Source organism: Propithecus coquereli, unplaced genomic scaffold (genome assembly GCF_000956105.1).
Source record: "Propithecus coquereli isolate 6110/MARCELLA unplaced genomic scaffold, Pcoq_1.0 Scaffold519, whole genome shotgun sequence".
NCBI lineage: Eukaryota > Metazoa > Chordata > Mammalia > Primates > Indriidae > Propithecus > Propithecus coquereli.
In genome coordinates this window covers 683,591-710,948 of record NW_012151052.1, presented here as the reverse complement: position 1 = coordinate 710,948, position 27,358 = coordinate 683,591, and the positions used below count along the sequence as shown (strand labels likewise).

The 27,358-nt window shown below is 39.9% G+C and overlaps 1 protein-coding gene across 1 annotated transcript; it reads right to left on the bottom strand.

The window, feature by feature from the left end:
• Positions 1–1,084: 1,084 nt before the first annotated feature.
• POLR1B (polymerase (RNA) I polypeptide B, 128kDa) lies at positions 1,085–26,554 on the bottom strand. Its single transcript, XM_012656778.1, has 15 exons — positions 26,293–26,554; positions 24,176–24,343; positions 23,811–23,957; positions 22,249–22,381; positions 20,832–20,968; positions 19,818–20,041; positions 18,853–19,024; positions 13,038–13,209; positions 12,103–12,384; positions 9,893–10,026; positions 7,398–7,568; positions 6,643–6,799; positions 3,723–3,919; positions 3,012–3,265; positions 1,085–2,012 (listed from the first exon to the last, which is right to left on the bottom strand). The coding sequence occupies exons 1-15, from the start codon at positions 26,467–26,469 to the stop codon at positions 1,133–1,135; spliced, it is 3,405 nt and encodes a 1,134-aa protein (XP_012512232.1). The 5' UTR covers positions 26,470–26,554; the 3' UTR covers positions 1,085–1,132.
• Positions 26,555–27,358: the final 804 nt, after the last annotated feature.

Here is a 27,358-nt window from a genome sequence, read left to right as displayed (position 1 = left end):
ACAATTTGTGTACATTATGTACAGTTTTTTGTATAACAATTACACTTCAATAAAGCTGTTAAAAAATATTTGTTTTTTTAAGATCAGAATTGACCTGAAATCCCTTTTTTTTTTTTTTGAGACAGTCTTCACTGTGTTGCCTGGGCTAGAGTGCCGTGGCGTTATCCTAGCTCACAGTAACCTCAAACTCTTGGGCTCAAGCGATCCTCCTGCCTCAGCCTCCCGAGTAGCTGGGACTACAGGCATGCGCCACCATGCCCGGCTAATTTTTTCTATATATTTTTAGTTGTCCAATTAATTTCTTTCTATTTTTAGTAGAGACGGGGTCTCGCTCTTGCTCAGGCTGGTTTCGAACTCCTGAGCTCAAACAATCCGCCCGCCTTGGCCTCCCAGAGAGCTAGGATTACAGGCGTGAGCCACCGCGCCCGGCCTGAAATCCCTTTTTTTTGTATTTAACATGGCTATAAGAAAATGCATAATGACATACATGGCTTAAATTATATTTGTATTGTACTGCCCTATTCTGGATAGACTAACAGGTGTGTGACAGTCACTGCCTGTTGAAAGCAGGGTATAGGGAACCTCTGGCTGGAAAGAAGACTTCTCTCCCTGTCTACCCTTTTATGTACAAATATTCACTTTTTAAGAAGATACATGTGAAATTTTTAAACAAATATACCAAAAACCAGTATCAGTAGTTAGTATACCAAAGACACTCAGAACCTTGAATTCTTGGTTGCCAAATCTTTTTTTGAGATAGAGCCCCAGCTAGAGTGCAATGGCCTCATCAAAGCTCACCGCAACCTCAAACTCCTGGGCTCAAGTGATCCTCCCACCTCAGCCTTCTGAGTAGCTGGAACTATAGGTGTGCACCACCATGCCTGGCTTAGTTTTCTACTTTTTTGTAGAGACGGGGTCTCGCTCTTGCTGAGGCTGGTCTCAAACTTCTGGCCTCAAGCAATCCTCCCACCTTGGCCTCCCAAACTGCTAGGATTACAGGCATCAGCCACTGCACCCGACCCTAAGTCTTGGTTGAGAATTCCAACACCCTTGAAAGAACACAAGAGTAATGTAGTGATAACATCATTTTTTTAATCTGATAGATCTCCTAATCCAAAAGGCCAGCATCAAGTTAAATGACATCCAGTTTCACTTTGATGTTCATAGCTGCCAATTCAGCTACAAAATACCGAAAAACGTAAGGCACAGAAACAGTATCAATAGTGTCACTGCGATTACACAAAGTACAGTTGTATTTTCTGTTACGCATGGCAGACCAAGATGGCGGTGGCTTCTCCAACAGTGGAGAGAGTAAGCTGCCACACTTCACACACACATGGGCTACCGATCGGTCAGAGCAGTTGAAGAGGCGGTCATGAAGGAGAAAAGATGTACCGTGAGCTAAAAGAGCATCCCGCTCCATCTCCCCAAAACGGATTCCACCCTGAACATTTCTTCCCCCGATAGGCTGGTTGGTGACTTTGTCTCTCGCTCCAGTTGTCCTGACTTGAAATTTGTCTGAGACCATGTGGCGTAGACGTTGATAATACACTACGCCTATGAAGATGTCTGCTTCCAGTTCTAGCCCACTGATGCCACTATACATCCTCTCAGTGCCATAGAAGTTGTAGCCAGCAGCCTTTAACATCTCACCAAAGTATTCTAAGGCTGAGTCCTCTGAGAAAGTGAAGGGTGTAGCATCATGGCAGAGACCGTGCAAAGCTGCAGACTTCCCGGCCATACTCTCAATTAACATACCAATGGTCATGCGCGATGGAAAACCGTGAGGGTTGAACAGAATGTCTGGCACCATCCCACTTTCAGTAAAAGGCATGTCTTCTACTGGCCATAATCTGCTCAAAATGCCCTTTTGCCCATGACGACTGGCAAATTTATCCCCAATAGTTGGGTTCCGAGGGACTCTCATTGTGATGCAGATACACTTAAATCTTCCACTCCCAGTGTCATTACTACACACTTTGATGTTATCCACAACACAATTTTCTTTACTCCTAGGAAAAAATAAATCATATAAAAAGTCAAACTATTTGTCTAAACTTATACACTTGAGTTTGTTGATATAATTACTGTTTCATCAAGGATATTCCCAACTTATTCTTACCTCTATTCTCCTAATACAAATAAAGTTGGTATACCTGAAAATATTTATGAATCAGGCTGTTGATTATGTATACTATAGAATTATGTTCATCTGAAAGAATATCAGCAACAAAGGCAGCTGAAAAACTATTAGGAAGACCTACTGAAATCAATTTTATTGTAAAAAGAACCTAAAATAAAAATTTATTTTTAATAAGAGGCATAATGAACTCAACATTCTGGCTAGGAAACATTCCTCATAATGTTTACAAGAGAAATGATAAAGTTTGAATAATACAGTTTTAAAATAAGTCACTGATTAACCCTCAAAAATTGTAACAGACTGACAAGAAAAGTAGAAAAACAAAGGCAGTACAACAGACATAGGAATTCTATCTCATTTAAGCAATGCTAATTTAGTTATGACTGAGACAATAACCGCTATGGTTTGAATGTTTGTGTTCCCTCCAAAATTCATTTCAAAACCTAACCCCATTGTGGTGGTATTAAGAGGTGGGGCCTTTAGGAGGTGATTAAGTCATGAGGATGGAGCCCTTATGAATGGATTAGTGGCCTTATAAAAGAGGTGCAAGAAGCTGCCCTTTCTCCCTTGTGCCATGTGAAGACACCCAGACAGCACCATCTATGAGGAATGGGCCCTCACCAGACACTGAATCTGCCAACACCTTCATCATGGACTTCCTGGCCTCCAGGACTCTGAGAAATAAATTTCTGTTCCTTGTAAATGACCCAGTCTCAGGTACTATTATAGCAGCACAAATAGACAAAGACAATAAGTTACCACTTATATTTTCCCCAAATATTTTCCTGCTAAAAGATAACTTTCATTGACCTCTAGCAATTCCACTGAGAAACAGCCTTTAAAAAATAGCACAGATACCCAAACTTACTTGTAGTACATCACAAAGCTTTCCCCAGTGTTGAGGTTTAGGTAGCTGTAATATGGATCTCCATACTGCAGTTTTGCTCCTATAAACGGCAATCCATCGTCATCTAACTTCTGCAAAATCCGTGGGTCACCAGGTTTGACTCCAAACACCAGATTATCATCTCCTTGTTTAATTTTTTCAGTGAGGTCTATGAACTCAGACTTGTAGACACTTCCATGGGCAAAGCCTCGTTCCCAAGAGGCCTTATTCACAATCTGTGAGGTCCAAAAATTGTTAATTTAAGAAACTGAGGCCAAATTAGGATTTTCACAATAAAAATGGGTAGGACTATAATAATATTTGGTTTACAATAACTGGCATTAGATTTTATAATTCTCCCCACATTTTCCAAATCACTGATACTATGAAAACCCAGACACATATAAATGGCTTAAACCCTAATCATATATAAATATAAAAGATATATTCAAGACCACACTCATTCAACATTTACTCATAGTATGCACTCAAATGTTCGATACCTGAATATTCAGTGAATATACCTCAAGGCTTGCCCACTTTCAACTTAGACCACGAACTACACATTTAATACAACACTCATATGTCAAATACTAGGTACCTGGGGACACAAAAATATTCCTTCTGTCATCTCACAGTAAACAAAAGTTAAAAAATAAAAAGATTGGAACTACATCTCCTGGAAAAACTTACCATGGCATCTTCCATATCATAGCCAGTGTAAGAAATCACAGCAACGATGGCATTTGTCCCAATTGGATAGTTATCCATGTCATAATAATCATACATGTAAGGTCTCACTAATGGACTTTGTGGAGTCTGAAGACGATACAATTTATTATCTGATCGATCTTGATAAGTGAGAAGTGGAAAGCCCATAGTTTGCTTACCTACAGAGGGAAATAACATCTTACCATTTTCTGTTTTTTTTTCCACCTTGATTATACAGGTGAAAATTAAAAATGGCAACTAAATATTCACCATAGGGGAATGAATAAATAACACATCATGGTAGTTATGCTTACTACAGACTAACGCATGGCTGTGAAAATGAAGCACACCGACATGTACCAACATGATCAGACCATAAAAACCATGCTGGGTAGGACAGAAAGCACACAATGACATTCAATGTGACACTATTTATGTGCATTTGCAACACATCCCAAACAATTCTATACCTAGTTTATGGGTATATGTGAGGTATAATAAAAGCATAAAGAGGGGATAGAAAGTATGTACACACTACAGGCTATCGCTACTTGAGGGCAAACAAGGGGGAGTGATTATTATCTAATGAGATTACTTTCTTACATACACACAGAGAAGAAAATGGCAGTATTTGCTAATGCTGGGTAGAGGGGCAGAGGGTAAGACTCTTCCCTGTACTGCTTCACAGTACAGAGAATCATTTCTGAACAAAATAACTTAAAAAACTAAAACACACATATAAGTGAAGTGAAATCTTTCAAAAATACAGGGAGACTTACAGCTTCCAGTAAGAAAGGGCTACTCTTAAACAAGATCCTCCTCAACACTTGAGTAAAAGTTCCAGAATAAAACCAAAACAACTACATATAGCTGGAAATAACCAAAAGCAGTCAGAAACTGAAAGTAATTTTCACCTGAACAAAAGGAACTGCACTAGGTGATTTTCCAGTTTTTTACATTGTTAATGTTTTTCTTTTTCTTTTCTTTTCTGGCCTGATGGCCCAGTCAATGTGACAGCTACAACTTAGATACTGGTTTGAAGAACCAAGCAATAGAGTTCTAGCATGACAGCAACTGGAAAGTAAAGGGGCAAATTTCAGAAGTGAGAGAAGCACAAAGGGAGAGCCTTAAATTCTGCATATAAACTGAGTCCAAATCTTTGGTGGAGTCCTGAACTATGCATACATGGGAAAGGTCCAAGCAACCTATCTACGGCTGAGAGAATGCACTTCAACTGCTGTGTTCACCTAAGTAACTAACAGTTAAAACTCAAAACCAGTCCTCTTCCCCTGGAGAATTTTTGGTGACATACAATGAGCCATGGTGATGAACAGTACATTAAGGAAAGATATATAAAGAAAAAAACTAAAATGGATTTGCAGGCCAAACATCACAAAACAAAACAAAAAAATCAATCCTCTTCAGAGGACTATAACAGGATCCAGTTTTTAAAATATATTATTTACAATGTTCATAATACAATCCAGTATTATTGGACATATAAGGAAAGAATAAAACATGACTTATACTCAAGAAAAAAACATAAGCAATGGAGACTGATCCTGAGATGACCCAGATGTTGGAATCAGTAATCATTTTGAAACACCTATTATATAAACTATGCTCAAAAATGTAAAGAAAAATATGTCCACAATGAATGAAGATAAGAAATCTCAGAGAAAAGGGAAACTATGAAAAAGAAACAAGTGGAAATTCTAGACTGAAAAATAGTCATGTGCCACATAATGATGTTTTAGTCAACAGTGGACTACATCTGTGATGGTGGTTCCATAAGAATACTATACCTTTCCTATGTTTAGATACACGAATCCCTGCCACTGTGTTATAATCGCCTACAGTGTTCAGTACAGTAACGCGCTCTACAGATTTATAGTCTAGGAGCAATAGGCTTTACCACATAGCCTAGGTGTGCAGTGGGTTATGCCATCAGGTTTATAGAAGTGCACTCTATGATGTTCACACGATGACGAAATTGCCTACGGACTCATTCTTAGAATGTACATCTGTCGTTAAACGATGTATGAGTGTAAAAGAAAATTTAGTAGATGACAGAGTGAGAAGTGAATGTGATGACAGATCAATAAAAATGATCCAATCTGAAGAAAAGAAAGAAAAAAGGACAGAAAAAAGAGACCAGAAACTCAGCAGCTTATGGGACAATAACCAAAAGGTTTAACAGACATGATAGCTGAAATCTCAGAAGAGGAGGACAGACAGACTACGGAAGGAGCAATATTTGTAGAAATAATGACAGAAAACTTTACAAATCTGGCTAAATTAAAAAAAAAAAAAGAAAACTCCAAGTAGGACAAACACAAAAAAAATTCTATCTAGGCATATCATAGTCAATCTGCTAAAAACCAAATATAAAGAGAAAATCTTAAGGACATAGGAAAAACACATTATATTCAGGAAAACAACAACACATATGACAGATCCAAAAAGAGACAGTGTAACAGCTTTTAAGCGGTGAAAGAACAATAACTGTCAACTCAGAACTATACGTTCATGGAAAATTTCCTTCAAGAGAAGCAAAATAAAGACATTTGTCAGATAAATGAAAACCAAGAGAATCTGTGGCCAGCAACCTGCACTATAAAAAATGTTAAAGGAAGTTTTTCGGGCTGAAGGGAAATTATATGTGATGAAAACCTGAATCTTCAGGCAGGAATAAAGAACATTGAAAGTGATAATTATATGAGTGACAATAATGGCTTCTATTCTTCAAAAATCGAATCACCAGATCTAAGACAACCTAAACCAATGGACATTTTACAATTCTTAAGACTTTTCTCTGAGTTTGAAATTATTTCAAAATAAAAAGTTACAAGCGCTTTTCTTCTACAAGTGTGACTACCGCCCCAACCTCCCTCCACCTCACCCATCTGGCACTGGTACATGTTCCGTGGACTCTGGTTGTGGTCGGAGAAAGGGATGAAGTTGGCAATCACACTCAGCAGGCTGTGAGGGAAGAGCTCCTGGTGTGTGGTGACTCCAGCAATCACCTCATCCTCAAAGATGGCAACGTTCATGAAGATCTGGAAAAGAGGAAGTTCAAGGCGCACAATAACCGTGACTGCTCACATATTAACTCTTACTATTTCTCAGAGTTCAGAACTCAAAGACCTGAAAGAAAACCTTCCCCACCCAGCATCATGAATGCTGAAGGGATCCACTGGGAAGCACAGGGAAGTTTCCAGTTAGAAATAGCACCTGCCTTACATATTTCACTCTATATCCACCCCAGTCCAACTGTGAAGGGAAATAGGAAGAAAGAACAATTTTTTAAGTAGCATAAAGCCCACAATTTTGCAATTGCAAAGACACAAGCAAAGACTGAGAGTGAATCTAATAGAATGTTTCCATCTCAGGGGCTGAGGCAGAGCAGGGTCCAAAGGAGTTCTGGGAGCTGGGCAGGCAGCTCGCATGACCACCGGCCCTCTCTCAGGCTCCATGCAGAGATGAACCATGGAAACCGCTTTGTGTTGGTCACAGATGTGGCAGGAAACAAGCATGACTTTCTTTCAAATGTCTAATTATTACTGTAACAATGATAATAACCCCTTTAAAAGGAACAGTTAAGTCTCTGAAAGTTATACAAGCACACATGCCCACTCATCAAGCACACTTATGTACCTGTTCCATAGTTCCAATTAGTTCTTCTTTGCCTAATTCCAAGTTCTGCACAGGCCGTACCAGCCTACAAGGAGTGGTAAAAAGAAACAATCCTGGGTACAGACTTGCTTTCCCTGTCATGGGGACAAGGGCCACTTCCATCCAGGGAGGAATTCTTTTTTCTCTCAACACCTGTTTTCGACAAAAAGAGATTCAATAAAAAATAAGCGATGTGTTTTACATGATCCCCTCCCCACCCTGCTGGTAGGTGGGTAGAATGGGGAAGGAGGTCAAATAGGAAAAGCAGTATCTTAAGAAATTAAATGATGCAAGTAACAAACCCAGTGCCGGGAGCCGTGGCTGTCCCCACCAGTCTCAGCCCTGTGTGGAATGCCACTCCCCCACACTCAGCCATGGCCAAAAGCCCTACTTCCTGGGGGGCTCAGCCCCACCAGCAGGCAAACCACTACCAACTGAGACTGGGGATGAGGCTCACTGAGAATGTGCCTATAGACACACTAATGAAATTCTGTCCTCTGGTGTCTAAAATATATTTGATTACTGGCTTTATTTTCAAACTTATTAAGTGAAAAGGCCCTTCCTTTTCACTTAGTAAGTGAAATTAAGGAAAAATACCAAAACTATTAAACAGCTCCGAGGTAAAAGGAGAAATACAAACCAAAATTACAGAAATTTGGAAAAAAAGGACAAAATCCATGTACCTGAACTTTTATGGGGATTCACAGCTAAACTCGTTATTAATAAAAATGAAAGGATGTGTGAAATAAGACAAAAAAAAACGAAAGGACATTGGGCAGAGGGGGAGATGGAGTGATGTAGATCAAAGCACACAAAGCTTCAGTTATGCAAGAGGATTAAGTTCTGGAAATCGAGTGTACATTTTGTGACTATGGTTAACATTATTATATTGCATATTTGAAATTTACTGAGGGTATATCTTAAGTGTTCTCATCACATACACCCACATGTAATGCTAACAAAAAAAAAAAGAGAATGAAACTAAATGAATTAACTTCTTAACTTAAAAGCTAAAAAAAATAAAATAAAATAAACCAAAAGAAAGCCTAAGAAATTATAAAAAAAAAAGAAATCTGAAATTAATGAGGTCAGAGTATAGAAAGGATCAAATTAATAAATCAAAATTCTTGGTCCTTAAAAATCAACAACACCCACTATTTAATTATAATCAAAGGGGAGGTGGGAGGGAGGGACAAATATATTTTAAGAAACAAGGAAGGAAAACCACTGAAACAAAATTTTCAAAATCATACTTTCTACTCTGCATACTTTCCATGAAACCAAGATGAAGTGGACAAAATGCAGGTTATCAAAATAGACTAATTTTCAATTTCTAATTTCCATATAAGAACTGAAGATATCAAGAAACTACCCTGCCAAGAAAGCACAAGAGCCAGATGGTTTCACAGCAGACTAGATAACCCAATGTTTCACAAACTGTTTGAGAGCAATGAAAACAAAGGAAAACTTTCTAATTCTTTTTATAAAACAGAACATTTACGAATGTTAATTTAAAAATCGCAAATAAAGTATTAGTATCTAAGAAAGTAGTGGTATTTCTCAAACACTAAAAAAGCAGCATACCATGACCAAGTAGGATTTATTCTAGGAATTTAAGACTCATTATTTATCAATAATCATCAGAGAATGATCGTTACTAGAGAATGAATGGATACACTCAATTAAAGGAAAAAATCTGCAATTTTCCCCAAAGATGCCAAAAAATTAAACCTAGAATTACCACATGATCCAACAATCCCACTTCTAGGCCTATACCGAAAAGAACTAAAAGCAAGGACTTGAGCAGATACTTGTACACCATGTTCACAGCAGCATTATTCGCAACGGCCAAAAAGTGGAAACAACCCAAGTGTCCTGCAAACATTTAAAAAATAAAAACTAAAATGAAATTTACTTTTAAAATTTTTAAAACTAAAAACCAACAAAATAGAACAGAGTATGAACCACAAATTCATCTTATTGCCAAAGGACAATTCTTCCAACGGCTATTATCTAAGCCAACAAATACTCCGTTAGGAGGAAATTCCAAAGATAAGTTATTCAAGGAATGTCCTTCTACTTGACTTTTTAAAAAATGTATTTTCAAAACCCAGAAGGCGACGGGGTATATCTTACAGATCATTAATGTTATTGAAATGTCCATATTTTGAGAGCCCTTATATGTCACTAGTATTAACAAAGGAAAAAAAGTTAAAATTTGTTAGATAAGCAGACTGGGTGCTCAATGAAACTACCAAGGAATGCATATGGGTCAAATATCCATCACTGACCCCAACAATAAGATCAGTACAAGGCAAAACTCTCACCAGAGGGAATATACCAACATTTTGGAATTAGCTTCTACCCCCCTGACCATTTGATCACTCTAAACTGCCCTGGGGTTAACCTCATCAATTAGAAAAGGACTGAAAACCTAAAGTTAAGGGATGTGACAACTTACAAAGAGTTAAGATCACCTTAAAATGACGGAGAGAGTCTGCGATGCCTGGAGCCAGCTCCTTATCCACCCAGCCAACCATGACACCATCCAATAGGACAGGGTAGCACTCACTGTAGGGTCGGTGGGGAGCTCCATCTATAGGAGTGACTCCTGGAAAGGGAACAAACACAAACAACACATTAGAGTCCTCCGTGCAACACTGCAAACTCCCTCGCGATGGGTTCAACAGCTACTTCATCAGTTTAGATACCTAATTATCCCTGACTCTCAAACTGGTACTGGCACATCTTTTTATTGAGCTTCACAGATACCGTATTTTTTTGTTTGTTTTTTTTCCCTCTTTTTTTACACAATTTAAGGTTTGTGGCAACCCTGTATTGAGCAAGCCTAATGGCACCATTTTTCCAACAGAATGTGCTCACTTCATGTCTCTAGGTCAGCATTTTGGTATTCTCGCAACATTTCAAACATTTTTATTATATCTGTTATGGTGAGCTGTGATCAGCGACCTTTGATGTTACTATTGTACTTGCAGATCTGGTGGATAGCAAGAGAACTAGAACTGAAAGTAGAGCCTGAAGATGTGACTGAATTGCTGCAACCTCATGATCAAACTTGAATGGATAAAGAGTTGCTTCTTACAGATGAGTGAAGAAAGTGGTTTCTTGAGATGGGATCTACTCCAGGCGAAGACGTTGTGAACATTGTTGAATGACAACAAAGGATTTAGAATATTCCATAAACTTAGCTGAAGCAACAGCAGGGCTTGAGAGGACAGACTCCAATTTTGAAATAAGTTCTACTGTGGGTGAAATGCTACCAAACAGTATCACATGCTACAGGGAAATCTTTTGTGAAAGGAAGAATAAACTGATGCAGCAAGTAAGATGTCTTATTTTAAGAAATTGCTGCAGCTACCCCAATCTTTAGCAACCACCACCCTCATCAATCAGCAGCCATCAACGTAGAGGCAAGACCCTCTACAAGCAAAAAGATTATGACTCACTGAAATCTCAGATGACTGTCAGCATTTTTTAGTAATAAGGTATTTTTTTTTTTTTTTTTTTAGACAAAGTCTCACTCTTTTGCCCGGGCTAGAGTGCCATGGCGTCAGCCTAGCTTACAGCAACCTCAAACTCCTGGGCTCAAGCGATCCTACTGCCTCAGCCTCCCGAGTAGCTGGGACTACAGGCATGCGCCACCATGCCCGGCTAATTTTTTCTATATATTTTTAGTTGTCCGATTAATTTCTTTCTATTTTTAGTAGAGACGGGGTCTCGCTCTTGCTCAGGCTGGTCTCGAACTCCTGAGCTCAAACAATCCGCGGCCTGGGCCTCCCAGAGTGCTAGGATTACAGGCATGAGCCACCGCGCCCGGCCTAAATCTTGAGTATTTCTTGACTACTTTCTCTGGGGCTCCATTCTCACAGGCCACTCTCTAGTTGTGAGAAATACTTTTTAAGCAGAAATTTCTTGACTCTTGCCTCAATGCCCATTTGGTTGCTTGAGAATCCCTATATCATCTGATCCCCATGAACTGGACCTTTTACCACATAAACATTAGTCCCACTGGAGACCTCGGTAACCACAGCTCACCAAAGACAGAACACTTCTGGTTTCCAATTCCCAACAGGAGAACCCCAGGACTAGAAGACTGTAAAGTGCCCAAAGATAAGACTGACATCTTTAAGTATGAAGGTAAATGCAAACCAAATGTCAAACCCGGAAGAATAAAGAGAGACAGCCTTATGGCCACAGCAGAGGCAAGGTTACCAGGAACGAAGGTTATGTATCTGATGACACTGAGGTAGACTTGACAACCCCCCTTTAAACTGTTTTCCTGCAAACCTGTAAACATTGTTTTCTACTTAACAGATGCAAAAGGCTCACCAAGAGATGCAAGGAGAGTGACCTAGAAAGTTATACAATAGCTTCTATATTTCCAATATTAACTGCTGGTTTACTGCAAATGCTTTGGCATCATTTTTTGCTTTTGTTTTTTGAAAGAGAAAAACAAAATACCTATAACATTTAATTTTTCTTGTTTTCATTGTCAAAGAATGTATTTGACCTTCTGTAGAGAACCCAAGAAAGCAGCCCAACTCCTGCACAGAGAGTGAAAAAGAATTCTTGCAGGAATTCTCTGCTGAATCCCAAAGGAAGCATAACTTATAGTTTGCAGCTGTTAAAAACCACATAACCAAACAAGACTGCTTATCACACATACCCAGGTTGCACAGCAAAGCTGGAATAGGTGTTGTATACACAAACTCTGTGACGACCTCACACACAGCAGTTAAGTGGTTCATCAGCCCACAGGGCTCCCCGTCTGGGGTGTGCACGGGACAAAGGAAGCCCCAGGACTCTGGCAGCAGCCTGCGTACTGTGGTGGTCCTCATCTTGGCAAAATCAGCCCCTCTGTGCACACAGCGAAAATGGGAGAGATAGCGTATGAAGTTCAGCTTGTCAGCCACGACACAAAGTCCAGAATCTTGCAGGAAGCCAAGACCTTAATAAAACAAATGTTACTCAAAAAATGAGCCAAATTTATAACTTCTCCTAGTTCTGATAAATGGAGTTTACAAAAACTAGTGAAAAAAAATCCCCATGTTTCACAAATCATATTAGCCCTGAATGGTTCCCTATCTCCTCCATCACTACTTCAATGCGAGAGAACATTAAATGAGTAATAAAGTAGCAAGTATTTAAATTTATCTGGGAGGCCTGGATGATATACAAGCATGTGATAGCATGCTAACAAAAGAATCTGCATCAGTAGCAACTATAAACAAAAAAAAAATGCAGATTTCTGGGGTCCCAATTACCGCTTTTTAAGTTTCCCAGATTGTTCTAAGGTAACTGGTTTAGGGATGGGCACGTATAGCAACCCTTCCGGACTTCCTGTTAGGTATCTCTTCCTCAGAGATCTAAGTGGTTTTGTATTTTCCAGGAGGCACAGGAAATATATTTGGTTATTAGAATTAGATTTAAGCTATACAGACTTCAGACTGATACACAGTCAAAATTTACCACAACATGAAATCTGTCTTTAGTGAAAATGAGGAATTCACTTTTAAAAAGAACCTTTCTCAGGGACATGTAAATTGTAAGGAAATAAATTGAAAAACACAACTAAAATGAAGCCAATCTATTTAATTTCACCTGTTTTAGAACGCAGATTCCCAGTAGCAAAAAGGTATTCAAATGGTTTTGTAAGATCACTTCCCAGACTAAAAATCTTCATCAAATTATCAGTGTTCACGGACACATTGGTCTTCTGAGCCTTCTTATCAAAAGCTATTTTAATAGACACTAACCAAGATTCCATTTTTTCCTGAAATAAAATAATTTTAAAATAGCATCTGTTTTAATTATCACAAATTTCATATTTATTCACATGTAACCTGTACAATCCTTAACAATGGTCCACAAATTTATATATCTGACGTGGAAAACATCTAAACCACAATCCTGAAAGACAGCTTTTCTACGCAGTACTATATGTGTGGCATTTCCTATGACAGAATAGGCAAGCTACTCTAGGACAGGGTTTCTTAACCTCAGCCCTATAAACGTTTGGGTCAAAGAGTCCTTTCTTACGAGGGCCTTTACCCAGTGGATGCCAGTAGCACCTACCACCCAAGTTGTGACAACCAAAAATGTCTCCAGACATTGCCAAATGTCCCTTGGAGAGTGGGATGGGGCAGAATCACTGCTTTAGATAACCCACATTAATGGAAAGAATCAATTTATTTGCTTTGGCCTTAGAAGTTTTTTTTTTGGGGGGAACAGAGTCTCGCTCTGTTGCCCAGGCTAGAGTGTCGTGGCATCAGCCTAGCTCACAGCAACCTCAAACTCCTGGGCTCGAGCGATCCTCCTGCCTCAGCCTCCCAAGTAGCTGAGACCACAGGCATGTGCCACCATGCCCGGCTATTTTCTATATATATATTTTTAGTTGTCCAATTAATTTCTTTCTACTTTTAGTAGAGACGAGGTCTCGCTCTTGCACAGGCTGCTCTCGAACTCCTGAGCTCAAACAATCCGCCCACCTCGGCCTCCCAGAGTGCTAGGATTACAGGCGTGAGCCGCCACCACGCCTGGCTAAAGTTTTTAATTTAAATGCTTTTGTGAAGCAGTTGGAACAGCTTCAACCCCAGAAAAAAGCAAAAGCTTTAAGACCAAAGCAGTAGTCCCCATGTTCCTAAGAATTAAAACCAAGAGCTCAAAGTGCCCAAATTAGATCCAACATCCAAGATAGCTGATGAACTAATGGGAAAGACTGACACTTTCTTCCCCTTTAAAATCTGAAACATAATGGAAATGAAGTAGAAGACCAAAAAAAAAAAAAAAAAGAAAGGAAGCCATAGAGACGAGAAATAGATCTGTACCCTGAGACCGGAGGAGGCTTAGGAGAATAAGGAGCTAAACTCTCTTTGTTAGAGGTCTGCCTATTGTCTCTTATTAAGGTCTTGCAAAGGCAAAGAACTAGCATTTATTGGGCACACACCATAAACTGACACTCTGCATATTTATTCAAATTTCACAACAAACTTTTCTTCAGGAAGCAGTACATTACAGAACCACTGAAAAGTTTTAGGCCAAATGTATGTCAGTATTAAGAATTTTTCAGACTTTAGACAGGGAACAGGCACATAAACCATGTACTACCTAACACCCATAGTGGAGATTGAGGCAGACTTATAATCAAATGTGCTTCTAAAGTAAAACGCACAAACTATTAATAAGTAGGATAATAAAAGTAACAAAAAACCTTCTGTTCGTTCAGGTCAGGTCTTGCTACCAACTCATGCTTTTTTTTAGTTCTAGCGCTTTTTATTTTTTTGAGACAGAATCTGGCTCTGTCATCCTGGGTAGAGCACAGAGGCATCATTGTAGCTCACTGTGACCTCAAACTCTTGGGATCAAAGGATCCTCTTTCGTCAGCCTCCCAAGTAGCTGGGACTACAGGTGCATGTCATGACACTCGGCTAATTTTTCTATTTTCGGTAGAGATGTGGTCTTGCTCTTGCTCTTGCTCAGGCTGGTCTCAACTTGAGGTGAAGCAATCCTCCTGCCTTGGCCTCCTAGAGTGCTGGGATTATAGGTGTGAGCCACTGTGCCTGGTCTCTGGCACTTTTTGAAGCTAGAATTACAGATAAGTGATGGGAACTCATGTATGGAACCTGGACACATCAGTACAAACAGCAGAACTGAGCAAGAGACCTCTAAGGAGCCTTCCTATGGTGAAAGCTGTAAGAGAACAATTGTCCCTTGGTATCCGTGAGGGACTGGTTACAGGACCCCGTTGGATATCAAAACTCAGAGATGCTCAAGTCCCTTACAGGAAATGGCTTAGTATTTGCATATAACCTACACATAAGCTCCGCATACTTTAAATCATCTTTAGATTACTTATAACATCCAATACAATGTAAATGCTAAGTAAACAGTTGTTATACTACATTGTTTTTTTATAATATGTGCATTTGTTATTGTGTTTTTATTTCCTGAATATTTTCAATCTGAGGTTGGTTGGATCCATGGATGCGGAACTTACGGATACACAGGGCTGACTGTATAAAATTGCACTGATCTGAAAAGATGAACTGACACTGCCTACGGTAGAGAGGGGAGACAACACAGAAACCACAAACAGTGTCCACCTTATCTGTTGTAAGAGTGAAGAAAAGGCAGCTCTTCAATAGCGCCCACTTCCTCACTGTTGTTAAGCAGCCCTCAGAACCAATCACACCAACCACACAGGGTCCCTCAATCTTTGCTGGCAACAGTCAGTGAAGTGGCTAAAGATGTCTGTAATTCCAAAATTATAACTAGATAGGAAGATGAGTTCCAGTGTTCTGCAGCACTGTGGGGTAAACATGGTTTACTATAATTTATTATGCATTTTCAAAAAGCTAGAAGACTCTGAATGTTCATAACACAAAAAAATGATAAATGTTTGAGGTAATTAATGTGCTAATCACCCTGATTTGATCATTATACATTGTATATATGCATCAATAGACCACTCTGTATTCCATAAATATGTACAATTATTACACATCAACTATAAATAAAAGGAAAGAAAATAAAAACTCTATACAGCAAGTCGGAGCTTCCTACGGGTGATTCAGAAACCACTGACAATACCTAAGGCACTGTTTCAAAAGGTTTTTCCCTATATCTTTGGAGGAAAAGCTGGAAGACATACATAAGCCACTTAATCACTGGGTATCTTTGCCTACAGGCCTCTGATTGAATACATTAGCCATTGCTAATCCACCTGACGAAATAATCACTGCTTGAACACTCGCACTTTAAAGACCTACCTATCTATTCTTCCAGAAGACAGCACTGAAGTGCCACATCTCATTTCTGCATCCTGTCTGGTACTGGCACTCTGAAATAATTTTACAGTCATTTTTGACACAGCATTTAGTGTCACTGTGGATCCACTTATATTGAGTTATCAGTACTTTAAAGGAATAACTTTTTGGGAGGAATGGGAGGAAGGAATACATTTTATAAAATTCTACAATGAATCTCACAACTGACTGTTCACTAGCAGGACTTTTAAGTAAACTAGTAAATATCTGTACTGTACAGATAAGGGAACTACCAGAGAGTGAGCAAAACTGTGAGCTCACCAAACAAGGGTGTCACTGTAGGTTTGGTCTTTTATCAAGTGAACCTAAAAGAGCAAGTTTCAGTGGAAGAACCTAGCATTGTTGTTCCACTTCTGCTTGTTGCCGTTTTCCATTCCTCTGCTGAGCCTACACCTGCCAGTGTCATAAGCTTTTTTTATCAGGGATATGTTGAACACTTCAGCTTCACAGTCAAGGCAGAATCAGAAATCCTGGATACGACAACTGATTTGTCTATTTCTCCTGTCTTTTCTCATGACTATGTCTACACTTCCTCATTTAGATTTAAAAAGCGAGACCTAAATGATCTACAAACAATACAGAAAATAGGGCCATTACTTGCGGCAAGAAATATCAACTTTGTACAGCTTCTTTTTTTTTAAATTTTATTCCACAAATAGGCCTCTTTATTTGTCCTTATTAAAAGTCTGAATTTCTATACAAAGTAAAAGTGAAGAAGGAAGCTATACAAAGTGAAAATATGTTCCAAAGAGAAAGAAACAGGTCAGTCTCCATGAGTGGAGAAAGACCTAAATGGCTGATTTCAATGTAAATAAAATGTGAATTTAAAAGTCTGTAATTTATCTTATGTCAAGGTCATGTATCTTCTGAAGACTATTTGTGTTCCAAACTTAGAAGTTTACAACTTAAACATAGCTGGTAAGGAATGAAACACTCTTAAGCAATGAATTCTCTGAAAAAGTCCCAATTTTCCCATTTCCGTTGTTGCTAAAACAGGTTGCCTTAGTAATGCCTTGCTACTAAAGACATATTATTCCTAACAGTGGGGGATACGATGAACCCACCATGCTTAGTTTAAGTAGGTGGGAAATGTAAATTAGCCTTTACTTGACAGGCTACCAATAACAGAAAACTTCTGCTGTCTGATTTCATTTTTTGTTAGGGCAATACTAGGCTGCTGAAATTTTTCAATCTAATTTTATGGATAGAGCAGACAGAAACAAAAATTATTACTTTTCAGTAAGAATTTAATTAAGAATTACTGATCAGATAAGGAACTAGGAGATCTTTACTTCAGCCTTCTCTACCTTCCCACTACATTACCTCGTATACTGAATGTTTTTTAGATAAGATGCAAAATATAAAATACCACCAAATCAACATTCTTATAAAATCATTTTTGTGTCATGCTAAGTTTCTCTCTCTCTATATATATTTACAATTAATTGTCAGTATTCACAGTAGTTATGTTCTACTGAATTACTGAATACGGAACTCTCACTCCTAGGGAAGATACAGAGCTAGATTCCTGCAAGTCTCTGGTCATAACATTTTTGTTAGTTGATCAATACATAACCTTGATTTATGTGTGTTTCTGTTGAAAGACAACTTATTGGCCAGGCACAGTGGCTCACTGCTATAATCCTAGCACTCTGGGAGGCTGAGGTGGGAGGATCGTTTGAGGTCAGGAGTTCAAGACTAGCCTGAGCAAGAGCAAGACCCGTCTCTACTAAAAATAGAAAAATTAGCCGGGCTTGGTGGCACATGCCTGTAGTCCCAGCTACTCAGGAGGCTGAGGTAGGAGAATTGCTTGAGCCCAGGAGTTAGAGGTTGCTGTGAGCTAGGCTAATGCCACAGCACTCTAACCCAAGTGCCAGAGTGGGACTCTGTCTCAAAAAAAAAAAAAGAAAAGAAAAGAAAGACAACTTATTGGATATGTGTTGCTAATTCATTAACATAGAACTCTCTGGCACAGCACAGCCTTCTTACATTTAGAAACACTAGACAGCACTCAACACTATATTTGGGGCCATTCCAAACAGCAAAAAATCACTAATAAAAAGCACAAAACAGTGAAAAATATCACACTAAACAGACCTCAAAAAGGACCCTTGTTTACAGCATCAGGGTTGACACAAGATAGTAGAGCACTGCCTTGCTCGACCTCACTGGTAACAGGCATCAGGGCTCAGATTTTTCACTGCTCTGCTCATGTCTCTGAATAACCACAAAAACACCAGTATTGATATTTGGGTTACAAATAAAGTTTAGCCAGTAGGGGAATTCGCAAATATAGAATCTGTGCCTAATTAGGATCAACGGTATGTAGGCCATTTACTTTTTATCATTAAAGCTATAACTAAGATTTGATGTGGTCTTTCAACTATATAAAAATATTAAACAAATTTCTAAACCTGGTATAAGCTAGGATTTTTTTATTCCCTTAGTGATAAATGAGCAAACAAAAGGAGATCATGCAAAGTGCCAAAACTAGAAATCAAAACATGCTAAAAACACCACCACCTGATACAATCACACCATTCCACAAGTGGTACCACTGGCCTACCGAGGGGGAGGCTACATGCATTTACCTTCAGAAACATAAGGAAGAGCTGACCAGGTGTGAGGACTTCTTGATTCACTATACTGTCAGGATTGTCCTCCATGCACTCTCCTTTGGCTAATGCAAAGAGCTTCCGGGTCATGAGACAAAGCATATAAAACTTTTCAGTATTGGATTTCAAGTGGATACAGATGCACTGGCTGTCAAACAGAAAGAAAAAGCTTAAAACAGTTCAGTTGCTAATATTACTTAATGCCCTACTAACCAAGGTCCCCAATTCATGCTGACTTAGAACAAAATCCTTACTTGGAAAAATTGCTTTTCACCTTTACTGGCAACATTAGCAGAAGAACAGAATATAGTTGCAAGGTCTAGAGCTGTGCTGGTCAAAATGGTAGCAAGCAGCCACATGCAGCTATCTAACTTTAATTATTAATAAAATTAAATAAAATTCTGAATTCAGCTTCTAAGCCATACTGATCACATCTGAAGTGCTCAACATGTAGCTTGTGCCTACATATTGGACAATGCTGGTCTAGAGCTGCCTCCTTTAATTACACAGTGATTGTATAAGATGATGTCCTTGCCTCGGGGAAATAAAGGAACACAATGTGTGCAACCACAACTTTCAAAAGCTATGAAAGAAAAATGTATACCCGTGTACAGAGAAAGTAATAAAGAAAATGTAATAATTACTAGTCAGTATATATAAATATCTAACATATTATATTATTTGAACGTAATTCCTGAAGCTTGAAGTTATTTCAAAATAAAAGTTAAAAAGTACAAGAAAACTTTAAAAAACGACAATAAAAAGAGAGAAAGGTGAGGATGGCCACAGAAACAAAGGTAGCCTCCACTGGCCAGGACCAGAATTCTACACCCCAGGTTCATTCTGAGTCGCAGACGACTCTCCAGCCCAAACTGCAGTCAATACAAAGTACCAATGACGCCCCACCACCCCTCCAAAAAGTGTAGGCAAAGCGCACATACTTAAACAGGAACTCTGCAGCTTGTTCATTTGGGTACCAGTCGGGAAGATTGAGTTTTACTCTGAAGCATTCACCTAGATAGTTAAGGACCTGTTTTTGTGTGGAACAACCCTCTTCTGTTACAATCCTTAACATCTGAGAAACAGAGTTCCTAAAGAAAGAGTCATCCTCTTTTCCTTTAATGAGCTCTTGAAAAATCTGATAATCGGAAAAGTTGACAAGTGCCTAGAATAGAAAATAAAAGGTTTTCTTGTTCATTCTCACAAATAATAACTATACTATTGTATTCATTTAGCAGTAATTTTCTCCTTTAATTTTTTCATACCCAAGAAAAATTAGCACTCCACTATTGCTGAATCAAAGTAAGCTCTCCAAAACAAAGCATTCCTTATTTGCCAGCCAGACACCAAGATGGCCCCCAGTGGTCTTGGCCTCCTGCTGTTTACTAAAGTGTACCGTCTCCTCCCACACTGAATCGGGGCTGGCCTATGTGATCAAGAAAATATGGCAGAAAAGATGATGTGAGACTCCCAAGGCCAGGTTATAAGGAGCACTGCATCTTCTGACCTGTTCTCTCGGCTAACTACGTGGGGGAAAGACAGCAGCCTCAAGCAGCCTATGGAGAGGTCTATGTGGACAGGAACTCCATGAGGAGACCTCCTGCCGACAGTTAGCACCAACTTATCAGCCCTGTGAGTGAGTCCCCTTGCAAGTGGATTCTCTGGCCCTGGCCAAGTATTCAAAATGACTGCAGCCCTGCCTGACACCTCATTGCACCTTCCTAAGACCCCAGGCCACAGCTGCCCGGCCAAACCACTCCCAAATTTCTGACCGACAGAAACTGTCAGACAAATGTTTACTGATGTTTTAAGCTACTGAATTTTGAGGTAATTTGTTAGACAGCAGTAGATAAACACTATAGCATGTACTTTAGTGAGAACCCACCCAATCTGAACAGGATACTACCTCCCATCAATCTCTTCCTAACAAAAGAAATATATTTGCTAAGTCAGACCTTAAGTGCAAATCCCAAAGGAAGAAAAAACAGTTCTTTCCGGTAGATAAAGTTCAACGTAACTGTGCCATTTTCCAAGTAGTGAAGGTTCATATTAACAGCAGAATGTTCTTCCCTCACACAGTGCATTGAAACTCCTATTGAAACAAACAGCAAAAAATCAGAAACTCAGTAATCTTATAATTGCCTCAATCATTTTTTTCTGAACATTTTACCCTCTTAGATATAAATTAGAACCAAATCACTAAGTTTAGCCAAGACTGGCAATCAAAAATGTTTCTAGACCTTGCCGAATGTCCTCTTGGGTACAAAATCTCTGTTTTGAGAAAAATTAATATAAAGTAACTGAAGCTATGAATTTAACCATACTTCAAAGTTTCCCTCCAGACCAGGGTCTATATATTTTACCACTTTATATGCCCCTTAAACTGTGGAGTCTGGTCAAGAGATGGTGCTGGATCTAAAAGGTCTAATGGAAAAAGTAGAATTTTAGATTTTTAAGTTTATTTTAGCCTTAGGCAAAGATCGCTAAGACATACTACATCAATGATGCAAAAGAATAAATGACTAGACATGAAATGCTGTTTTTCTAGGTATAATATACATGCCTATAATTAAAGGCTGGTTTTTTAGCTCAAGTATAAAGATAAATTGCTTAATCATAGGGGTTACCCAAGAATGCAACATGCTGCCTCGTGAAGCCAGGTACTCTCACAGAGTGCTCAGAGGCCAAGTGGCTGTAGCCAGAGACCCTGAGGGTAGTGTTATGATCGCCTGAACCAGAAGACTTCCAAGACCCATGCCCACCTGTGGCCAAGTCAAGTCAGCTTCCATCTTCATAAGCAATAACATAAATACATGTGCTCTTTCAGTTTGAAAAAATGGAACGCAATAGAAAGTAGGTTTCCCACTGTGAAATCTTTTTTTTTAGGTTTAATTAAAAAAAAATTTAAAATACTTAATTGATCAAAATTGTATGTACTCAAAGTGTACAATACCTTGAACAAACACAAATACAACACTGTGTGATGATTACCACAATCAAATTGAGAAAAACAGCAATCACCACCCATAGTTACATACTGTGTGTCCGTGCATGTATAGTCAGGACACTTAATATTTACTCTTATCAAATTTCAAGTAAACAATACAGCGTCATTAAATATAGGCACTATGGTGTTTATTAGATCCCCAGAACTTATTCATCTTACAAGTGAAAGTTGATACCCTTTGACCAACATCTCTCCATTTCTTCCCTACCCCCATTATGAAATCTTAACACAGAAATGCTTCACAGAAAAACAAAAAAAAAATATAAGAAAAATATTAAAGACTCTATTTAGATGTATCTACTTTTTTTAAAAAGAATGATTTTAAACTTTTCTAAAAGAGCATTCCAACAATCACTAGAACTTACCATACTGAGTATAGCCAGGCCCTCTGGTTTTCCATTTTGGTCTAATCATTGCAATGGGAAAATTTCTCCGAGGCATAATCAACATTCGAATTACTTTCTCAATGCCATTAATTATAAAATAGCCTCCCATTTCCTGCCAAAAAGATGAATTATAATTTGTTAAACAAAGATACATGACTAACTGTAAATATGTATTTTATTCCTAGACAAATGTAGTACAACATGAAGAAGAGGTGAACAGAGGTAAAAGGAACTAGTGATCCCTTGAGAATAGTACACAGGCACTGTCTGTGTGTGAATTAACAGTCTTCTCAAGTACATTAGAAAGGTCCTAAAGACATGGGAGAAAAGTATGGAAGGAAAAGAGTGTACTACTTCTCTCTACTAGACAGACTGGAACTAACTTGCCTTTCTGGCTCTAAAATGACCTCAGCCTTCAAATAACATTAAAAAAACTTACTCCAAAGAGAAGTCTAAAGATTAAAATGGTAATCATTTTGCTTCCATAAGAGTATGGTTTCCCAAGTTAAAGAGCTACTATTTACTAATTGCCTACTATGAAACAGGCATATCATGCCAGGCACTCTATGTTATTATAACATTTAATCCTCATAACAATAAGTGGGATAACAACTATCACGCTTATTTTCAGCAGAGGAAACTTCTCCAAACCACACAATTGGTAAGTGGAAGAACTGGGTGTCAAACCCAGATTGGACACCAAAATCCTCTTCCCATTATATAACACAGTGTTATCTATTATAGACAGAGTCTGTATGTCTTGATTACTTCAATTCAATACTGCAAAGCCACCTAACATAGCTGAAGGAAATGATGAGGGGAAAGAAGGTATATGAATCATTTAATATGCTCACAGAATCTGTCAGTAAAGCAGATGTTTTTGACAAGTTTTGTGGGTTAAGACAGCTCGAAAAAAATAAATTTCCTGGAAGTACATCTCTAAATATGTTATCACGCAGAAAATTAGGGAAAAATCTACCAGTTTTTCCCCCAAAACAGTAATGTTCTCTAATTATATAGCCACTTTTTCATACTGTCTTATTTGATAGTCATTAAGAGCAACACACAGTCTTATAGATAAGATATTTTTTTTTTTGGAGACAGAGTCTCACTCTGTTGCCCTGGCTAGAGTGCCGTGGCGTCAGCCTAGCTCACAGCAACCTCAAACTCCTGGACTCAAGCAATCCTTCTGCCTCAGCCTCCCGAGTAGCTGGGACTACAGGCATGTGCCACCATACTCAGCTAATTTTTTTTCTATATATGTTTTTAGTTGTCCAGCTAATTTCTTTCCATATTTTTTTAGTAGAGACAGGGTCTCACTCTTGCTCAGGCTGGTCTCAAACTTCTGAGCTCAAACGATCCACCCGCCTTGGCCTCCCAGAGTGCTAGGATTACAGGCGTGAGCCACCATGCCTGGCCTTAGATAAGATATTAACTCCCCATTTTACCTATCTAGAAATTAGAGCAGAGAAAGGAAAGCTGACTCCTCACTACCAACCCAGGCCTGCTCTACTATCTCCAGGCATGGAGCCCGGGATTACCTCTGCCTCTTCGTGGTGCTCAATGAGGGCTTGTGGAGGAAGGCTGTGTAAATTGCAAAGCTTGGACTTCACCATGATGGGAACATAGCCAAGGGACTGCTTAATGATTCCTCTTGGGATTCCATTTACTGCCCAGCTGATATCAACCTAAATGAAAAGGAAAGAAAAAAATTACTTAAAGAATATATCTGAACCTGCAAGAACAATGAGTATTTTAAAACAGTGAGGAAGAAAACCACACTAAATGATTTTATGCTTAGATGATAGCACTAAGAAAGTAGAATTCTCGTATAAACTTGTAGGCTGCAGCCCTGGTCTCAAAAACATGCAGTGTGAGAGCCAGAAACACAGTTTCTTGTACTCACTGTCAACTTCCCACGGTAGGTACTCCTTCGGCCCCGGCATTCTGCTGGGTAAACGTTGAGCTCTTTGCAGATGGTCCCTTTTGGAACTGTGGGCGGACTAATAACAGCATCCACAATAGTAATAGAGATACGCTCATCTTTGAAAGCAAACTCAAAGGGAAGTATAGCCTGAAATACAATTCATGCTATTAAACTGTTTGCATTTCCAAGGCACTTTTTCTCTAAGATTATTCCAAATCCCATGTGTTCTATAAGCATTGATGCCTATAATGCCAATGTGACACATCTAAAAAAGACAGTTAAAGCTACATCTACTCTACTCATAACTTCACTGAGTACTTAAAACTATAATGGGTTAGTTTAAGATTTTTTTTTTTGAGTGCGTACTATGTGTCAGATTCTGTAGCAGGTTCTAGGGATACAGCTGTGAACAGAACAAAGCTCCTGCTCTCTGAACCAAATGCTTACCTTGTCTAAGTGCATACTTGCTAACAGGGCAAGGATATGGAAACATCCACTTGATTTAGGACTGGACACTTTAACAGCATTCTTTAGGTTGATGTTTGTACATTTCATTTCCACTGTGGCCTCACACTGAAGCCAGAGCCATGCAAAGGGGAAGGTGGTGGCCGAGGTTAAGTTTTCCCTTCCAAAGCAGTTGCTTCTCTGTACCACCTGCTGGGGAAGCTTTGCTGTTCTGAGGAAGGGCCACCCCTGAACCATGAACAGTCTCCTAGCCTTGGTGTTAGAATGAGAATGCCAAAAATGGAGCCACAAAAGAAGGCCAAAAAGGCTCTCCTCCCTCATGTGAGTTCAACTGACCTTTTCTAAATTTTTAAATTTAATCCAAAGCTGGAATTATTTTAGGATTTAATATTTTATTTAAAAATAAAATTTATATTTCATGTTTAAAGGATGGAGCATTAAAAAAAGGGAGATCAAAAGATTTACTTTCTCAAGCCAAAGCTGTATTGCCCAAACCTAAATATAGTTGATGCTTGTTCTTCACTACAGTTATGTTCTGTGAAATTGCCATAAACACTGAATTAGCAAATACTGAACTACAGCTCCTATGTGAACTAACTACAAGGTTAGGTTCCTGCCAGCCTATTTAAGGACACCAATATATATATTTAATATATATTGTTGAGTCATTAACGTTGAACTCTTCTCTTAGCCAGCAGCAGGAACTCATGTCTAAACAAACCTTATCTAATGCGTATATTTTCTCCATAAGCCTTCTGTGCTTAGGGACACTACACAGCACTTTAATACTATGCTTGGGGGGCATTTTAAATAGCAAAATCACCAACAAAAGCACAAAATGTGGCACTAAATAGACAGTAGAAAGGACCTTTGTTTGTAGTCTGAGAACTTGAAACAAGAAGGGAGAGCATCACCTTATTGGACCTCAGCTGGGGATATGCACCACGGGCGATGCAAATTTTTCACCGTTCTGAGCATGTTGACAAGCACTGATTTTGAGGTTGCAAGTAAATTCTTAGGAAGTAGATGAATCTACAAATACGGAATCCCTAAATAATGAAAATCAATTGTATTCTGAAATGATTAACATGACAGACATAAATTCTGATTCACAGAATGAAGGAATCTACTCCAAAGAAACCAAACAAAACTATGTTCAAGACTTTTAAGTGATACAAAGGCGTGTGCGTTGTGAATGGTTGGGAAACACACCCCAAACGGGCCACCTTCTCACAGCACCCGGAAACTAACTGTCCTACAAAAAAAAACTACTTTTCGCAAGCACTTATCAATCCAGAAATCACGAATACATCTTCCCCTAATCGACTCGACTACAAGTCCAATGAGGCCAAGCCCCGCGTCCTGTTTAACATGTTTTTCTGTCTCGCGTACGCTCTGAGCCTAGCACAATCAAGGAGCACGAGTACTGAGGATTATACTGTGGCCTCCCAGCCATCTCTCAGGGATCCTGTCCCCGCCCATGCCCCACACGGCCCAGACTTCACCTCCGCCCCTTCCTCCTCCAGCCTCGCCGGGCCCCTCTCCTCCGCCCGCCTAGAGTTTGGCCTCGCCGCGAAAGCTGCGCGGGCGGACGCAGAGCTGCCTGGAGCCCAGGAGGACGCCGCGCTCACCTGCACAGCGTGGCCGAGCCCCTCGCGCACAGCGTAGTTGAAAGACTCCACGTGCGCCCGCGTCAGCTCCTGCAACGCTGCCTTTTGCTGCTCCCGTGGGATCCCGTAAGAGGGGTCGGTCAAGTGCTTTAGGCTAGGCCCGCTGGGCAGGTTCCGCCACCGGCCCCCGCGATCCATGCGGCCGCCTGCACGCGGGTCGCCAGCAGCCAGCAGCCAGCAGCGCCGCACGCGCCGGAAGGAATGGCCGAGTCCCGACGCCTGCGGCCTGCTGGGAAATGCAGTTCCCTCTTGTTCCGCCCGCCCCTGGCCCTTCGATTTTATCGGGTCGACTTGGAACCAAAACCATAGAGTGAATGGGCCGGTTAAAACCCTGCCGAGGCAGAGCGTTGCGGGCCTGCCCCCTCTCTTCCACTCCACCCTTGTCCCTACTCCGCGAATGACTGCGAAGGTGGAAACTGGCTCCACGCCCAGTTCGGCGTGTGACTACTTGGGCTCTCGTTCGCTCAGCTGGGATTGGACGAGAACGTTCTTCACAGGTTCCCTTCTAAATCCCTTTGACGGCTTTCCGATCCAATGCTGATGCCGACCCTGGACCCTGGGGACACACCCTGCTGGAGTCGTGGCTTCAACGAGAAAGCAGATGTTGGGCCCCAGACTGACTGTCGTTCTCTCTACCCAACTCTTAACGCGTGAAGGCCCATCACTGGGACAGTCAAGCGGTGGTCGGCCCACGCTACCTCCCACCCCACCCCTGTCTTCTGGACTGGAGTCCTGAGCGGGGGAGGGATGGGAGGAAGGTGGTCTCGGATGGAAAGGGTGGGGGAGGGAGGCGTCCAAGTGGACTTACAACCTTAAGATCCTTTGAATCACTATGAATCACTTAACTCCCCAGAATACTGATTAATCGGAGAATGCCTGCTGATGTCTTTCAACTTCGTGTGTATGTAACAGCTGTATCGCGATATAATTGGCATACAATAAACTACACCTATTTTAAGTGTACGCTTTAAGTTTTAACCCGTGAAGCCATCACCACAAGTAAGACAATGAAGTAATCCACCAATCC

What these genes read in the sequence shown, in the direction of transcription:
- POLR1B (XM_012656778.1), bottom strand. Translation starts at nt 26,469, where the DNA reads ATGGATCGCGGGGGCCGGTGGCGGAACCTGCCCAGCGGGCCTAGCCTA. An exon ending in AGCACCACGAAGAGGCAGAG is followed by an intron (nt 22,382 to 23,810) that starts GTAATCCCGGGC and finishes TCTTTTTGGCAG; the next exon opens with GAAATGGGAGGCTATTTTAT. An exon ending in GCCTGGCTATACTCAGTATG is followed by an intron (nt 20,969 to 22,248) that starts GTAAGTTCTAGT and finishes TTGTTTCAATAG; the next exon opens with GAGTTTCAATGCACTGTGTG.